This window comes from Betta splendens, chromosome 14 (assembly GCF_900634795.4).
Source record: "Betta splendens chromosome 14, fBetSpl5.4, whole genome shotgun sequence".
Lineage (NCBI taxonomy): Eukaryota > Metazoa > Chordata > Actinopteri > Anabantiformes > Osphronemidae > Betta > Betta splendens.
The window spans coordinates 3,698,705-3,716,609 of record NC_040894.2 but is presented as its reverse complement, the minus strand read 5'-3'; the positions used below and the strand labels follow the sequence as shown (position 1 = coordinate 3,716,609).

General features: G+C 47.4%; 3 protein-coding genes across 6 annotated transcripts; 1 reads left to right on the top strand and 2 right to left on the bottom strand.

Moving 5' to 3' along the window:
* Nucleotides 1-91: 91 nt before the first annotated feature.
* Nucleotides 92-2,304, bottom strand: rab38c (RAB38c, member of RAS oncogene family). 2 transcript variants are annotated; one of them, XR_003788166.3, is made up of 6 exons: nt 2,170-2,304; nt 1,503-1,714; nt 826-956; nt 598-735; nt 306-520; nt 92-198 (listed from the first exon to the last, which is right to left on the bottom strand). XR_003788166.3 is itself a non-coding variant. In XM_029173833.3 (5 exons), the coding sequence occupies exons 1-5, from the start codon at nt 2,172-2,174 to the stop codon at nt 368-370; spliced, it is 639 nt and encodes a 212-aa protein (XP_029029666.2). In that variant the 5' UTR covers nt 2,175-2,304; the 3' UTR covers nt 92-367. The 2 variants fall into 2 exon arrangements, 1 of the variants encoding a protein (XP_029029666.2); XM_029173833.3 differs by having other exon boundaries at nt 92-520.
* LOC114869529 (ras-related protein Rab-39B-like) lies at nt 2,290-4,917 on the top strand. Of its 2 annotated transcripts, none has more exons than XM_029173831.3 (4): nt 2,290-2,559; nt 3,133-3,364; nt 3,431-3,701; nt 3,775-4,917. In XM_029173831.3, the coding sequence occupies exons 2-4, from the start codon at nt 3,150-3,152 to the stop codon at nt 3,928-3,930; spliced, it is 642 nt and encodes a 213-aa protein (XP_029029664.1). In that variant the 5' UTR covers nt 2,290-2,559; nt 3,133-3,149; the 3' UTR covers nt 3,931-4,917. The 2 variants fall into 2 exon arrangements, with proteins under 2 accessions (XP_029029664.1, XP_029029665.1); XM_029173832.3 differs by lacking the exon at nt 2,290-2,559 and adding an exon at nt 2,714-3,030.
* Nucleotides 4,918-5,114: 197 nt separating this feature from the next.
* On the bottom strand, nt 5,115-16,726 carry slc7a3a (solute carrier family 7 member 3a). Of its 2 annotated transcripts, none has more exons than XM_029173823.3 (12): nt 16,582-16,726; nt 10,314-10,917; nt 10,030-10,191; nt 9,532-9,730; nt 9,326-9,435; nt 8,674-8,896; nt 8,435-8,574; nt 8,128-8,230; nt 7,769-7,998; nt 7,513-7,679; nt 7,307-7,415; nt 5,115-7,212 (listed from the first exon to the last, which is right to left on the bottom strand). In XM_029173823.3, the coding sequence occupies exons 2-12, from the start codon at nt 10,678-10,680 to the stop codon at nt 7,058-7,060; spliced, it is 1,965 nt and encodes a 654-aa protein (XP_029029656.1). In that variant the 5' UTR covers nt 10,681-10,917; nt 16,582-16,726; the 3' UTR covers nt 5,115-7,057. The 2 variants fall into 2 exon arrangements, with proteins under 2 accessions (XP_029029656.1, XP_029029657.1); XM_029173824.3 differs by lacking the exon at nt 16,582-16,726 and adding an exon at nt 15,702-16,503.
* Between the last annotated feature and the right edge of the window lie 1,179 nt (nt 16,727-17,905).

Below are 17,905 nucleotides of genomic sequence, written 5' to 3'. Positions count from 1 at the left end.
GGCATTTTTATCTTGACGTGAACGTGGAGGAGTTGAGTTTAACTTCTCTACAAGATCTGCTTCAAACAGAGGCCTTTCGTTTTTTTTCCCACCTCATGTAAGTGTCAGGGAAGCAAATCGCGGGGAGCCGTCAGATCGGCTGAGTGTCACACGTCACCGCGTCGGATGAGCTGGAAGCGAAGGAGAAGCTCGACGAGACTGTGTTCAGACAATAAAACAGTAACGCCTTCATTTATGCTTTGATTCAGTCCTAAGAAGAGGAGGCTCCGCTTATGCAGCAGACACCAAGCAGCACTTGAACGCACCACGAAGCTTCACATTCGCCGCATCCACCCGGCGCCGTGGCCTCGAGGGGAACGGGGAGTGGTCATTTGGCGCAGGACAAGCAGGCGAGCTGCTCCTTGGCGCCGGCCGAGGGTCCGGACAGAACCAGGGAGCCGGCGTCCCTCTCCGGTGCCTCCTCGTGGCTCAGGATGTGCTCCACCAAGCAGCGCGCCCCCTCCTCGATGTTGGTGTTTTCCTGCAGGGGGGCGGAGAACACAGTCAGCGAGCAGTCCCGTGACCCCGCCCCCGCCCCCCCCCCCCCCCCCCCCCTACCTTGGCCGAGGTCTCGAACCAGCCCACGAAGCCGTTCTCCCTGCAGAAGGAGTCCAGCCGGGGCTGCTGGCACGGCGCCTGGTCCGACTTGTTGGCCAGGAGCACAGCCGGAACCGGCACCCCGTGGTTCAGGGTCACCTGAGGAGCAGAGACAGAAGGCTGCAGCACCCGGACGCAAGCGGGGCCCGGGAAGGAGGCGGCGGCGCCGGGGTCCGGCGAGCGTCTGACCTTCTGGTCCAGGTCGTCCTTCCACTTCATCACGGCGTCAAACGTGGAGGCCCTCGTCACGTCGAACACCACCAGAGCCCCCACGGCCTCGCGGTAGTAGACCCGGGTCATGTTCCCGTAGCGCTCCTGCCCTGGGGTCACACACACACACACACACACACACACACACACACACACACACACACACACGTTTACACCCCCAGCAGAACCAAACCACAGGTCATCAGGGACACGAGCATGGGATCAGCACACGGTCCACATTCCTCACGCAGGAGTGAAGCACAGGGAGGGACCCAGGCTCACACTTCATCTGCCAGCTCCCATTAGCTCATTAAATGCTCCAATTTACCGGAATCTGCTCCTAAACTCGTGCAGAGAATATTTTTTAGCTTTAGCAACTTTTTCCAGCGAACTAGGTCAAAACAAGGCAAAAGCGTTTCGTTTCTGAAGATCTAAAGGACACAAGCGTTCACAGGTGTGTGTGTGTGTGTGTGTGCGTGTGTGTGTGCGTGTGTGTGTGTGTGTGTGTGTGCGTGCGTGTGTGTGTGTGTGTGTGTGTGTGTGTGTGTGTGTGTGTGTGTGTGTGTGTGCGTGCGTGTGCGTGCGTGTGTGTGCGTGTGTGTGTGTGCGTGTGTGTGTGTGTGTGTGTGTGTGTGTGTGTGTGTGTGCAGACAGACCTGCGATGTCCCACAGCTGCAGCCGGATCACCGTGTCCTTGTCCCACTGCAGCACCTTCAGGGCGAAGTCCACCCCGATGGTGGTTCTGTAGTGCTGCGAGTAGATCTGATGCACGTAACGCTTGATGATGGACGTTTTCCCGACTCCCAGGTCCCCGATGACCAGGACTTTGAACAGTAGCTCCCGCTGCATCGCTGCAGCGAAAATAAATCTGTAGAGGAAGAAAATGCTAGTGGGACGTTTCTGACACCTGATTCTCAGAGAAGAAAGTCTCTTTCATGGTCCAAGATCAGCCGTCAGCACAGCTGTTTGATCCAGTTCACTTCTCAGCAGACCACCAGCTCTGGGGAGCAACTTCTGAGGATGCGTTCAAGTGCTACTCGTGAACTACGGTTTCCACTTTTTTATTTATGTACACACAATGATTTTAAGCCAGAAACCTTCCCACTTAGTAAAAAAATGTGTCTGAAATTAAAATTAATGAATTACTATTTTAATTTTATATAATAATTTTAAACATTTCTCAAAATTTACTGACTTATCATCAACATTAGTTTTTATTTCAACATATTACAATAGCCTAAAATTCAAAAGTAAAAACGGACACTTAGTATATACGGTTGAAATGATTACAGTGTATTAAAATGAGCTTAGTTTCGTATTCACCGCATTTTGTTCCTACAGCACTTGAAAGCATCGGGGAGGGGGTTTCTGCTGCGCCGCTCAGACTGCAGTTACGGTAATGGTGCTGATGAGGGCGTCGATGCGACGCGTGATGCTGCTGTTGTGTCCTGCTGCCATTTCATCAGCCGCTCATCACTGTAATATCGGGAGCGCTGCTCGCTGGCAGACGCGTCGCTCTCAGCAGGGAGGCGTCGTAATCAGGCGGCGGCGGCGGACGACGAATCAGCGCCACAATTAGGTTTCTACCGGTGGGAACGGCGACAGCACAACGTGCCGCCGCCGCCCCCAGGCTGGAGGGGAGGATTATTTTTAGGACGAAGAGGCATCACTATGGGGGTTGTTTATTACACGCACTGAGCTCCGAGCTGTAGGGTAGGTCCGCCTTTCTGTACGTGTCATTTAAGTTAAACCACGTAAATGAATGGGATCGGGCCGGAAGAGAACGGCCTCGTGGCTCGAACTGTTAAAGTTTGTGGCACTGCTTCAATCGCTCCACAGTCACGTTGAGCTTCAGGGCCTCGTTGTGTTACGTTGGTGCCGTATTACAACCTGTGAGCTGTCCACATGGGGCCGACCACGCCACTGTTTATTGAGCTGGAGAGGAGTGTCCCCCCCCCCCCCCCCCCCCTAAATTAGATCACCCAACTGTAAATCACGTGGACGCCGCTGAGGTGATTTGGGCCCATTATTCTCGCCTCATGATTGAGTCCTGAACAAGTGGTGAAATCTCCGCTTTGGCCTGATTACGCTGTGGATTAACTGCACATTTGTTTGATCTGAGTCAAACCAAGCTACTTAAAACCCCTTTAAACAGATTCTATGCTTCTCCTAAGTGGACTGAATGTGAGCAGTCTATAGTATAATTAATTAATAAACGTATAACCGACATATTATTTATTGGTTGGCTTGTGCCTTAAAGCTCCTTCATTTCTTCTGTTTTGGCAGCAACTCAGTCCATCGCCATGGAGACCATATGGCTCTATCAGTTTCGTCTGATCGTCATCGGCGACTCCACGGTCGGGAAATCGTGTCTGATTCGCAGGTTCACCGAGGGCCGCTTCGCGCAGGCGTCGGACCCAACCGTGGGGGTGGACTTCTTCTCGCGCCTGGTGGAGATCGAGCCGGGCAAACGGGTCAAACTCCAGATCTGGGACACCGCGGGCCAGGAGCGGTTCAGGTAACGCCTCTGCCGCCCCGTTTCCCTGTACGCGTGCGTCCAACCAGCCGCCTGTCCTGCCTCCAGGTCCATCACCAGGGCCTACTACCGCAACTCAGTGGGGGGTCTCCTGCTCTTCGACATCACGAACCGCCGCTCCTTCCAGAACGTGCACAGCTGGCTGGAGGAGGCGCGGAGCCACGTGCAGCCGCACGCCATCGTCTTCCTGCTGGTGGGCCACAAGTGCGACCTGGAGGCCCAGCGCCAGGTGAGCCCGCACGAGGCCGAGGAGCTGGCGGGCGCCTTCGGCATGCGCTACGTGGAGACGTCGGCGCGCGACGCCATCAACGTGGAGAAGGTGCGTGGCGCGCGTTAGCCTGGAGCCTCGGCCGGCGCCGCCGCCTCACGCCGTCTCGCCCTTTTCCCTCCAGGCCTTCGTGGATTTGACGAGGTCCATATTTGAGCTGGTGAAGAGCAAGGACATCCAGATCCAGGACGGCTGGGAGGGCGTGAAGAGCGGCTTCGTTCCCAACACCGTGCACTCGTCGGAGGAGGTCTCCGGCGGCGGCCGCCAGTGCTTCTGCTGAGGCGGCAGCTCCGTTTGTAAGAGATGACGTCGCTCCGTTTCCATCGCGGCCGCGCACGAGCCGGTTATTGAGGCTCATAACACTTATAAGACATTGTTTCGCCTGTTGAAAAGCACAAGCAAACCCTGAATCCTCACTGTTCTGTAAGTCGTGACTGCTGTGACCCCCGGCCCTCGACAGCTGCTTCAGCCTTTGTGTGTGGCTGATCCGTCCTTTCCATTCACGCATACGATTCTAAAGCTTTTCTCGGATAAGATCCAGAGGGAAACGAGACACAATGAGATGAATGTGCTGCCCTAGAAATCCAAGTGGCTTAATACATAAGGAGGCTGACTATCAGTGGTGGGAACAGTTCAGAAATCACCTTAAAGCCTTTTGTGCCCAAACCCAAAGTGTTCGAACACATTTTAAAGGCAAGTTCATTAATAAATGGTTGAAATTGATAGTTTGTGAAAGAACGTCCTATTAACCAGTGTATTTTCTACAGTGCGTCATATAAATAAAACATTCTGAGAACGTCTGCGCTGCATTCGGTAAAAACTATTTATTAGGATGAAATCTTCCGCCACTAGAGGGCAGCAGCGAGCCGCTCGCGTCTAATTCAATAGAGCAGAACCCAAGTAATTAAGTGATCACAAACTGATGAGCTCCGTCTGTCTGGAGCAGGTCAGAAACACTTCCGGGTGCTTTGAAGCATATTTACATGTGCAGCCTTGAGTCTGTGATATTATTGCGTTATAATAGTCAATGAAACACGGGGCAGTTTTTAGTTTGGACGAGGCGGTGACATTAGAGGAGCCACAGAGAGTGAGAGAAAAACTGGAGTCAGGAGGAGACGGTGTTTTTAAACGAATGCATCTGCAGACGCATACATAAATGACTGCGTTCAATGGGGAAAATGTATCATCCGTTCACTTCCTGGAAAGGGGCGGGACTAAACGCCATTCCCCTAATAGGAATTCAGAATAAAATCATCTGCAAACTTAACTAATTTCCCTTGTTTTTGTTCATGTATGTAAAATACTATATTTTAACATTACATTTGAATAATTTCTTTACTATAGCTGATCTGCTGACCACAGCCTTTAGATAAGGTTTTCACAGCCATTGTACTGCTTATTATATTGTGTTAAGATCTGGTTTCTACAAATAAATATAAATATTATAGTACAGATAAACCAGACTTCCACTTTTTCACAATTATATTTTATTAAAAAAACATTGACAATTCATCTGTTTTTGTACAGGACAGACATATGTACAGGGTATAAAACAGACAAAAATAGATCATTGAGGGGAGAGGAGCATTATTTTTAAATATGAAGGCACAAATGCTGAATTTGAGAAGCTCCGTCCGAGTAACAGCCACGTCGCACAAAAGGGAAATGAACCCCTTTGTTTGGTTGACGCGTAATAATATGTCAGTTTGTCCCTCAAGGTTCCTCAATGAGCATCAGCTTTAAAACCTCCGTAGTTTTAATCCACTGCAATGTTTCAGCAGTGACTTTTTGAGTTGCACATTTTGTGTTTCTCCAGCAGAATTATATGTCTTAGACACAATCACTCACCAAATTATAGTTATGGTCATATTTAACAAGGTCCTTTGATATCATTTACAGCTGTATACAAATAGGTACTTCAATGGGTACTGTACATTCTGCAGTAAAGCACTTCATCATAAAAGTAATATTCACAATAAGTTATGACTCCATAGGATTTGGGCAAAACATTCAAAATTACACAATTTGGACCAAGTGGTCGTTTCTTATTGAAAGCTCTGTTTCCAATAATATGTTCATTCGGTCATAAAAGAAGGACAAAAATACAACGATCAGCACTAAAACTGTACACAATGCGATTAAAATACATAAAAACTAAAGAGCATTATCTGACTAACTGAAAGCAAAAACACACCTTTAAACCAATAATACTATGAACAGTTAAATATTAACAAGTTCTATGAACAAATAAACAAAGTAGAAAAAATAAAAAGTGATGGGACCTCAACAGACAAAGCTGCCAAGAACAAGTTTCAAATGAAACTAAACAAAAACCTTTGTGAACCTGAAAAACCTTTTCTTTTTCACAAGGAAGTACAAAAAAATAAAATAGCAACTTAGTGGCGATTAGAGAGCCCTTGTTTAGGAACGGACCCCCAGCTCCCAGACAACACAATGGATTCGGCAGAAACAATACATCGCATGTGAACTGGGTGTTTAAAATCAGTATTTGATCTATTAACTTATTTCCTGTTAATAAATCCAACCACATGTACCAACCTCAGACCTCATCTGAAGGCTGAAATCCAAACCTTCACAGTTAAGAGACAACAGCTTTGTCGGCCTTTTGGGTGATTATTGAAATCTGTGTAGTTATTCAGTCTAGGTTAAGATGAAGTTTAGACTTGTGAATGACATTCACAATGAATGACAGTTTTAAATTGATGGCTGTTCTGAGAGCTGAGGAGCACAAGGGCGTTAGTGTGTTAAAAGCTGTAAAGCATACTTCAAGCCTAAGATACTGAAGAGCAACCTTGACCACAAGCTCCTTGACCTATGGGCCCTGAGGCCCTGACTGAGGCTGTAAACAGGCTATATCCAATGAATAGCTGTTCATTTATCAGGTGTTCTTTGAATATGTTGAAAGCTAGGTCGCTGGTCTGATTGTAAACTTACTGGTTCAAGTCTTGTTTTTTGTCATTATAGTTGTTTTCATCTCATAGTGGACACGTAGTTGCGGCTCACTCGTAACTGAAATAACACGAAAATGGAAAACACCAGAGAGCAACATTTTTTCCAATTTACAGCTTCATACTGTGAGAAATTAAACTAGAGAGAGAATGGAGGTACTCTGGTCAAGCGTGTGTTATAGGCAGGTAAAGGGCTAAGGCTATAAAAAACCAAAACGGACCACATTAGAACACACAGGCCATAATAATGGCTCCATCACAATCTCTAGCCATCGAGATGATCAGCCTCAAAGTCAGAGGTATGATGTGTGTGTGTGTGTGTGTGTGGCATTTTCTTGACTTCAAACCCAGGGCTACGTCTGAGGTTTCAGTTTAACCAGATTGACAAAGCAGGTGTAGGTGTTGTGCTAACACTTCCCGGGTCGGTGCCAGTCCCCATCAGGGGCTGCTCCCTGCTTCCAGGTCGCTGTCGTCAGGAGCCCCCTTGTAAATTGGGCTCTTGGTCTGTGGTGCGGGCTCATATTTGCGAGGGGGCGATGTGCTGGCAGCTTCACTGCTGTTTCTAATACCATACAAGAAGTAGATGGCAAAACCTGAAGAGGAGAGGGGAGAGACAGCGAGGAGGTTAGGAAACAGCTGCACAACGCCACCACTTGGAATGAAAGCAGAACTAGTGTTTGAACGCACCAATGATCATCCAGACGGTGAAGCGTATCCATGTACCCATGTCCAGCTGCATCATGAGGTAGATGTTGACAAAAACGCTGAACAGGGGCAGCCAAGGAAGAAGGGGCACCTGAAGAGGAGAGAGACACAATCAGTGCCACTTTGTTAAAACACAGAACCTCAAAGATGGATAAAGAACGTCTGCTGCCTCTGCGTTTAACACTTACCTTGAAGGTGAGGTTCTCTTTGCTCTCGGGCTGCCTGGCGATGATGATGAAACAGACGCCGCAGAGCAAGGTGAAAATGACACAGGGCACGATAACATAAACATTCCCCTTCGGCAGCTCTGTCTGACCGTTGGCCAGGATAATGCAAAGTATGGTGATAAGAACAGCTGCACGGGAAAAGAAGAGGACAGCGTGTTACAGTGCGTCAGCGGACACCAGCCGACCACACGTCCTTCAGCCTCCACTATCTACTTACAGACAACGGCTGTGGTGGCGTAGACTATTTTCCCAGAGGTCTGCGTTGGGGTCTTCCTGCTCGGGCAGAAAAGCAGCTTGAGCGTGAAGGTCTCGTGCAGCGGCATCTCCTCCATCTCCGTGCCGTACTCGTCACCGCTGTCCCCGCCGTTGACGGCCACCTTCTCTCCTTCCACCAGCTCCACCAGCTTCTCCATCTGGCTGGACGAATTCAGGGTGCCCGGCTGGTACCTGTGTAAGGGGGGGGGGGGGGGGGGTCAGAAACAATTATGAATTCACCGTCTTTAAAAAGTAGTTCTTCACCATTAACATGACTACACTGGCTTTAAAGCAGTGCTATTTAAGAATAGCAGCTCTTACCTGAGAATGAGGACGCAGATGGCCACTAAAGAGTATGCAAGCAAGGTTCCAATGGACATGAGGTCAACCAGGGCTCCCAGGTCGAACAAGAAGGCCATGAGGGCTGTAAAGAGACGTACAACCAACTGTTACAACAGCCTCTCTAACCACTCACTGAAAGCCCACACAGACCCAAAATGTCTGGTTCTGCAGAGTTTTCCGTAGTGCGACGCATTATTGAATTCAGAACAGCCTGCATAGACAGCCTGCTGGCTTGACGCACACCAGAAACAAACCTATGCAAAAGGAGAGAAATGAGTGGGTTTACCTGCAACAACACCAGAAGCAATGGTTGCAAGGAGCGGAGTCTTTGTCCGATCGTTCATCCTGGACAAGATACGGAACAGCAGCCCGTCTTCCGCCATAGCGTAGATAACTCGAGGCATGGGAAACATGGAGCCCAGCAGACTGAGGAGGGGGGGGGGGAGTCAGTCTCAATCTTCTGATATACTGTCAGTTGCTGAGTATTACGTATTGAAGAAGAAAGCAGCTCATCAGCAGCATTACCTGGTGGACAGAGCGCAGAGAGACCCCACGGACACGATGTACCTGGCCGGGGCCCAGCCGACGTAGCTGAAGGCCTCGGGCAGAGGACTTTTGGTGTTTAGCTCGTAATACGGCATCATCAAGGTGAGGGCAGCAGACACGCCGAAGTAGGCGAAGAAACAGATCAGCAGCGAGGCCACGATGCCGATGGGAATGGAACGCATGGGGTTCTTTGCTTCTTCACCTAAATTAGAAGGAAAAAAAGCATATATATTTCATTTGTACTTACACAAAACTGAGAAAAAACATTCAAAGGTTCACCATTCCACACTGAGGTATCAAGTGTGTGCGTGCGTGTGTGTGTGTGTCTGCTGTTACATCAAAGTAGGGCCCCACTACTTTAAAGGCCTTTTTGAAGGGCAAATGTTATTTTAGGGCTGAGGTTAGAATTGGGGTTTGGTTCGGATTAGAGCAACAATTGGACATCTGCCTTTAGTTGTGATGGTTAAGGGCTAGAGAAGGCATTATGTCAATGGTGAGGCCCCACTTTTATATCACCACAAGGATGTGTACGTGTGTGTGTGTGTGTGTGTGTGTGTGTGTGTGTGTAAGACAGAGATTATTCTGTAAGTAAAACTCAACAGATATCATTTCTCACAGAAAAAAAACTCACTTGTTGTGGCGATGCAGTCAAAGCCCACGAAGGCATAGAAGCAGGTGGCGGCACCAGACAGGACTCCCTCGAGGCCGAATGGAGCAAAGCCACCAGTGCCAAAGTTTATGCTGTTACGGAGCCGCAGAAGAGGAGGAGAGATGTTGTTTGTCAAACTACTGAACGCAGGTGAAATGGTGACGGTTCAGGAATGTGTAAATACCGACCTCGTAGAGTTGGTAGCGTTTGTGGCGGTCGTAGCGGTCCTGTTTATGTAGTCCAGGTAGTCTTTCTCTTCGAGCTTCCAGTTATCAGTGTTCCCCTTAACGAAGCCGGAGATGATAACGAAGCCCAGAACCACCAGGTTAATGCAGGTGAAGATCTTATTGACCAGCGCAGACTCGCTCACACCAAAAGCCAGGAGTCCTGGGTTCAGAAGGAGAGATGTAACAACAACACTTCATTTCTACCACTGATAACAACAAGTCCCTCAGCGTGGGTGGATGTGCTTGTACTTCTTCCCTTCCAAGATATCAGTCAGCTACACCAGTGATCTCTCTCCAACACATCTACTGGCATGTAACACGAGTGTGACAACTGTTCAGGCTCTTACACAACCCTAACGCTGGGTACTGTTGCAGGGACTCTGTCCAGTTTCAGATAATGCCTCTCATTATAGCATTTTGGGTTTAGAGAACTCCAGCTGAAGAGCAGGGTTCACTCACCAGTGAGCAATAGGACCAGGATGAGAGCGAACAGGTCCGGGTACTTTGCCAGCACGTCACCCGGCACCTGCATCGTCATGTGGGTTTGGAAGAAACCAGAAATCTTTTGTTCTACCAGGTTGTCGAAGTTCGAGCTCCAAGCCCTGGCTACACTGGCCGTACCTGGAGAAGGGAACAAACACGGACACAAATCAATGTGCTGCTGTCTCACGCTGGGTTTCTGCACCCAATCAGAGATGGTGCCAAAGAGAAAGACAACAAAACCAGTAGTGGAGGAATTCTACCTATGACATATGAGAGGATGAGGTTCCAGCCCGTGATGAAGGCCCAGATTTCGCCCACAGTCACGTAGCTGTACAGGTACGCGGAGCCCGTCTTGGGGACACGGGCTCCGAACTCGGCGTAGCACAGGCCGGCCAACATGGAGGACAGGGCGGCGATGAGGAAGCAGAGGACGATAGCCGGCCCGGCCTTTTCCCGCGCCACCTCGCCAGCGAGGACGTAGACGCCGGCGCCGAGCGTGGAGCCCACGCCCAAGGCAATGAGGTCCAGGGTGGAGAGGCAGCGGGCGAAGCGGGTCTCGTCCCCGGAGCAGTCCAGAGCTCTGCGGCGCAGCAGCATCTTGCCAACGTTGGACAGCTTGTTGGCCATATTCGCTGTGATCAAGTGTGGGAGTTGAACCAGGCTGTGTGTTTTAAAGGCTTCTAGAGTGGGCGTGTGCACAGCTGACACAGATGAACAACACTCGGCGAAGTCTTTTCGCTGGAGGCAGGTGAGCGGAGTCGTTCGTGCGCTTGGTCCTCGGGTGTTGGGTTGTGCAACGATCACTCAAGCAGACACAGGAGGAAGTAGCAAGTCTGTGGTCAGAGCGTTTTGTAGAAGCAAGACCTGTCAAAGAGAAACAAAAACGAGCGCTCAGAATGGGGAAGCAGCCCGTAGCTGCCAAATCCTACATGTCTCACAGTTTAGCACGTTGCAGTGGGATTGTTTCATTATCAACACCAGAATACATGATGAATTTGTGGAGGACAGCGTGTCCTGAGATGGCACCAGAAATCTTTCGCAGCAAAAGCAAGAATCGTCCAGTGAGCAGAGAGGTGATAAAGAAAGATAGATTTCGCTGCATGAGAACCTGAGTAAATACCAGTTACTCAACTTCCCGGAATTCGTACCTCGACCTCTCACAGCTTAGCGGCGAATCATGAGACGCGGCGCTACGCAGGGATTTCACCAAGACAAATGCCACGCAGTTGAATCCAATATTCATTTTGCAAACGGCCCCCTGTGAAAACAGCAGAGCGCCGCTCTGCTGCGCCAGTGGTGTTTTTCCAGGAGGTTGAGGTGGACACGGAGAAGCCTGGGAACGCCGTACATCTGCAGGCGAATATCAGCGAGGTAGAGGACGGCGGGAGCCCGGCTTGATAAGAACAACCAGCTGCGCTTCGAGAAGTTTCACACAAAACCAAAAAAAAAAAAAAGCCACACCGGCCTCTGCAGATTATAACAATAACCGTTGTTTCCAGGTAAAGCTGTAACAGGAACCACCACTTATTGTCCTGTGTGTTATCAATGCTTAAAAGTTCACGGAGTAACAGAATCGCTCTGAAGGACGACGGCGTAACAGCATGCGTCAGTAGTACACACACGTGTGTGTGTGTGTGTGTGTGTGTGTGTGTGTGTGTGTGTGTGTGTAAGTTTGGAGGCCGTCAGATTCAAGCGTGGACAAGTAGACTTGACGCAGAACACTGAGGTTAATGACTTATACGTCGGTTCTGAGGTCGTGGCCACAGGGTAACGAACCTGCAACGCAAACAACGCCTACAGAAACATTGCATGCACAATATGGACGGTTTCCTTCAACGCAACTGCCTCAGAGTAGATTTAACCATAAATGTCAGCTATGCACGGAGCGATGTGCTGATCGATCAGTGTGTGCTCGAGCACATCGCTCAGGTTAAACAGGTTCGGGCTCACGGCGGAAGCAGGTTTTACTTCAACTCAGTGACACTTTGTTCAGTGCTTTGACACCAACGTGCAGCTCTTCCTCCTATTAATACAAGCGATAACATAGCGGCTGCTCCATTGTCACATACTTTAGTAACAATGGCGCACCACTCAGTGACTGTCGTACAGACATGGGGCATTTGAAATATTCACAATAAAGCTTTGTCCAGTAAAAACTTTGTTAACTGATATACGAAGGACACATTTCAGAGACGTGATAGTTATTCAGCCTGTACAACCACAGTTAAGTAGCTGCTGCTGAGTCATTTGAGGTCAATTATCACACATGCAAGTCCATGCAGAGCCATTCTTTTAAGAGGAGGGTGGGGCAGACTTATCTGCAAAATACTACACATATTTACCACTACTACAGCTACTATCTTTATGGTTGAGCGTGACCTTTACAATAGGCACTGAAACAATAGTCAAGGTACGGGTGTAAATATAAAACAACTGAAGAGCGTAAAGAATGTGCGTCTTCTTTCCACCATGAAAAAACTAAACAGACTTGCGGGAAAGAAGTGGTTTTTCCTGACAACGTTCATGAGGAAGAAAGAAAAAAAAACACACCTTATCATACGCTTGCTTGAGATCAGGTTTGAGTCAGGCAGAGCCCTGACGGAGCTATTACTGCAACGACACCTGATGCCGCGACGCGAGCGCCGAGACGGGACGCAGACATTTAAGGCATATCTGGTCTCCTGCTCAGGCAGGAGCAGAGAAGTGACACATTAACCAGGCTCCAGGTGAGGGTGGAGCGTTCTACCTGGATCTAAAAGAAATGCATGTTACACTTCCTGGCTCTCAAACAGTGAAGGCGCAGTTTGACACTTGCCAGTCACCTCCTATCGCTCTATTTTTGCCAACTTCACATCCAGTTAAGTTGAGGGTTATGTAACGCAACATGCCAATGTTCTTTCCCCATATTGGGATGTTGGTGGGCAACACAAGGTCCATGGGGCCCGTTTCACACTATGGGGGCATTTCAAAAAGGATCACACCGCAGGAAGTGAAACCAAGAAGCAGACACTTTCAGACATTGGGAAAAGAGGTATTGAATGTTCCAACTACAAAGGCTGCGAATACAACTCCCATCATATTGCGTTTGCTGACACCACTTTGCTAACAAGTGTAACATTTCTACTTCTGCAGCTTCCGTTTTGTAAAATCTGAAAGGAGTGCGCGTAAGCGTGTGGTACCGTGACCTCAAAGTGGTTCAGCAAACTTTTAGGTCATGGAGTGTGTCCTCGAAAGGAAAAGAAGAAAAAATGTCGTTCGGCTGTAGATTATGTTATGGTCTAATTTTGGATTGTTCTTTTCATGGTACAGGATGCAAAGTCTTTCAGTGTTTCAGAACAATATTCTATTAATACCACAGAAATAACATACGCGATTTATCAAAGCGCGTCTAGCTTCAGAAGAGAATATCCTGCCTGGTGCAGTTGAGTCTTGAGGGAAAGAGACAAACAGTCAAACAATGAAATAAAAACACAAGCGTAACAATAAACAGCCGGGCCTCTGAAGGCTGATGGGAAAACCGGTACAAGGTAGAAAAGCTCAGTCCCCAGCATTTTCCTCCTGCACAGCAGGAACTAAGATCTGAGTGTCAGTGTTGTGTCAGTAAACATTTATTACCAAACTGCGATGCCCAGCTGCCTGTGATCTCCTCAGGAGCCCAGCGCCACACAGGCCTTCACCAGTGGGACAAACAGGTAAAACACGCAGGGCCTGAACACTATCGTGGGATTACGCCTGAGCACGTTCATCCCGTGTACGAGTTAATGCCGCAGCTCAGCTCCCACCTCACACTCAGGCCTTGCGTAAGGGTGGTCTCATTAAAACGATGTTGGAGCCACCTTGACATCAGCCGACGCCGCTCGCACGTCATTCACCTCCTAATCTTTTCCTTGTGGTTTTCACGAGGCTCGGTTCCTCAAGTGTAAAAAAAGGTGTGGCTCACAAATATGATGCGTGCCACACCGTCGCACACCGCTTGAGTGAAGCCTGTTACGCAAAATAAACCAACGTCCTGCTTACAACCGGGCTTCGTCCTTCTACGCGCACACAACTGGTTTTATTTTGGAGGACTGTGACCTGCGACTCGGGCCAAAACGCTCCGGTTACAACAGGCTTCGGGGATAATGGTCCTGTTACTTGACTTAGCATTGCTGCAATCGCCACGTAGCACGTAAGAGGATTAATTAGGGAACTAACAAACCTGCTAACCTCATTGCAAGTGCTTGTTCCGTCCACATAAACAACGCATGGCCTTGTTTTGACGGGCAGGAACAACAACAACAACACTGCAGCTCTTTGGTTAAATGACCAGACCAGCAACATTTTTTTCAGATACTCGTGCCCTTGTGAAATTCTGATTACACGGAAATTGGATTGGGAATTCACAAGATGTCTCATGAACATCATGTTTCTACTTAGAAAAAATGTGAATGTGTCTTAATGAAAGTTATTATTTATTGTTTATTCTTGGCATGGCAATATTGTAAAGTTTGTTTTACTTTGTGGTTAAAACTCAGCCCTAGTGTCACTACTATTAATCCTAATGATAAACCAATTATATCATTGTTGTCCTTCGTGAGACCAACAGCTCAAGAAAAGGAACAGCATGTTCAGTACCAAGGATAAACCACCATCATAAGCAAATGAGCAAATATAAACTTTAATAACCTTGGGGGAAATCATTATATTAACTATCGGAATGTAATAACAGTAGATTCACCAAGTATTAACAACCACCAAAGGTTTTGTTACGACAGGTCATGTTCACACAAAAATCCAGTTCCAGCAAAGATCACATTAGTTTGACAATATCAGAGTCTTTACCTGAATAGTCTGCTGCTACAGTTTACCAGCTACATGTACTCTGATCTAGATGTTTGATTTTCAGGGTGCGGTGCACACATTTCCTGTTCTGTTCTGAATAAAAACCACATTTGCATAATGCCAACATGTCAAAGACTGAGAACATGGCATTCATGAACATGTTCACGTCTTCATATAAACATGTTCCCAGTCTACTACACTCCTCATTCATGTCAGTGGAACTTGGTGCTTCAGCAGATTCGTCAGTGACTCAGTTTTATTAATAATAACTATAAAATAATGCCAAGACGACGTGGCATTAAGCTCAATAACAGCAACACAAGCATAGCATTGGCTGTGAACGGTGACCTTAATGTTAGTCTCTCACCTAATCATCAAATGCGCTTAAATGTCACACCAAAACCTCACAGGCTGCTTCTTTACAGGTTTCGTTGCAGCAAAGAAACTGTGACCGTCAGACAAAACTTCACGCAGGCAGCGTCTCATTTATGGTTTAGTCCTGTGCAGACTTGAAGCGTAATTACACGCGTGTAGGCGACGCGCGGTGGAGCGCAGTAAGTAACGTGGCGTGGAGCTGCCTGGTCAGTCAAACACCGTCTTTACCGCTCCCGTGTCATTCCACCAGCCCACTGACCGTTTACTTTATACTTACTTTCATTCTATGCCATAATTACTGTTAATTTTTAATTGCCGGGTGGAATTCAACCGGCTGATGCAACCCGACCCTGGGAACACCCTAAACGGACGGATGACTCACTACGTTGATACCCGCCGATGTTCGAAATTAAGAACATTACTACAAAACTAATTAACATGTCCGGACTTACAAGCGGCGCACACCATGCTTCATTTACGGGGTTATCTGGACATCTGCTTGATCTGTTACGGGCTAAATCGCAAGCTAACGTTAGCTACGTGGCTCCGATCGAGCTCTCGCGTGGTGGCAAGTTGCCTTTTCTGATATCGGACACGCCGCAATCGTCCGCGCACGTTACATCATGTACCTGCATCGACTGACGTATGAAAGCGGAAAACTTAATGTGCACTGCGGCGTTGTGTGTTGGACTCGTGCAGAAGATCAGAGCTGATGAATTTTTAATTTTTTTTTTGTTTTGCTGGAGAGTAACTCAAGAGGGACGGGAAATTATGACGCTCTGGGAGGGTCTTTGAAAGCAACCTTACGAGCACTCCACGCCTTGAACTCGCCACCTCTAACGGATGGTACAACCAAAACAATGAATGAAAGCCTATATAACACGAAAATGAGCCAAGTCGCGCCATTCGGTAAATGTAGAAAAGGGTTTCAACGATTTTTCCACAATGGTCACAACATATTAAGTTACCAGTTTCTACTCTTTTTACGGTGATCTTAGCTGACTTGCGTATCAGCTGATTGCGCGCTCAAATGGCAGGTTAAACCGGTTGAAAAAAACTAAAACAAAATCTAAAAATTAAAAGTGTGGTGTTAAACAGTCGTAGAAAATTGTTTTATTCTAAAAACAAGGTCTTCAAATTGTTCTCTTTGAAACAATGTTGCGCCAACACTACTGACAATACACGCGGTGGATTGCATCAGTCTACTTTCGCGACTAAAGAAGTAAACGTTAAGACCGAGGGAAAATGTCGTATGAACACGAGGTACAGACAGAAAACATCTTATGGTTACTATGGTTATTATGTATTGTAAACAAACCGCGCCGTAATTACCTTGTGTCTTCAGGTAGAAAATAGCGAAAGGACACAGACGTAAGAAGCGAACCGTCGCACGCACCCCACTGATGAAACACCCGCTCGGTTTTGCTCGCGTGCACATTTTATCCAGGAGGGGGCGGGATGTGTACAAACAGTACGTGACGCACGTGGAGGCGGAGCGTTCCAGTTGTGAATGGAACGGACGTAAAACATTTGGTGTCTTCCTCTCGCGAGTCAAGTCCAAAATCGATTTAGAGTGAAAAACGAACCAGTCGACCTATTGAATAAATAAGAAATACACACACTGAGTAAAAATCAGTCCAAGTGTAAGTTTTATCAAGCTGAGCGGTAAGGAACGCGCGCGAGCTTGTTTGCGGGCTTCCTGTAGTAGCAATGCCCCTTTATGGAAACTCTGCGTCAGTGACCTCCGGTCTCTCGTAGCTATGTATAGGCCATGGCTCCAACCACATGCTGAAGCCTCCTCTGCATTATATCCGCTCGCTGCTTTGTCCGCAGATTAAAAGAAGACAAAACAATTTTCTTTCATGTGAAAATGCACCCAGTGACCTGTACGTGTTAGATCGTCGGTGTTGTGTGATTGTGACACCCACTGACTGAAACCACAACTGTGAACGTGTCGCCCAGAGTGTGGGAATGTGTAAACAATGCTTTATGAATAAAAATTTGAAAAACACTTAATTTCATGCAAAGATTGTAAACTTGTCAATGTTGCGGGTGAATTTTATTATTAGCATTATTTAGTGACTATTTATTATATGATGCATTGATGCATAACAGAGTCGTTTACAGTGACAAATACATTTTGATTCACTGACTATTTGTTTGATTTGTTCAATAAAACCAAGTGAGGCTGGAACTTTAGAAGAAAGTTAGTATGACTCAGTTTCCAGACACTTCACTGGAACGTCATGGAAGTCTTTGTCTACACATTATGCTCAAGCACGCATAGGTCTAACTTTGCTTTTTTACTCCTTTGTAAATGTGGAGAGGATCTTGACAGTCCATGACGTACACTTGATGGACAACTTATGATTCTTCAAGCAGAACTAAAAACAACACATGCATGTTTTCCAGGTTATGGAACATTATGCCCGAACATAGTCGCTTTGTTCTCTTGAGGAACACTTAGTTCCCTGAGGAACGTACGGACAGGTCAAATGGGCAAATATCATATTGTTTTTTTATTTTGCTCTATGCCTTTAAAAGTTTTTAAATATGCATGTAGTGTTGTACGCTGTTTCGAATGCGACCACAGCTGCAGGTGCTTTACCATAAATTGTGGTGCTTTTTTAGTAAGTAAAAAGCTGGTCACAAAATT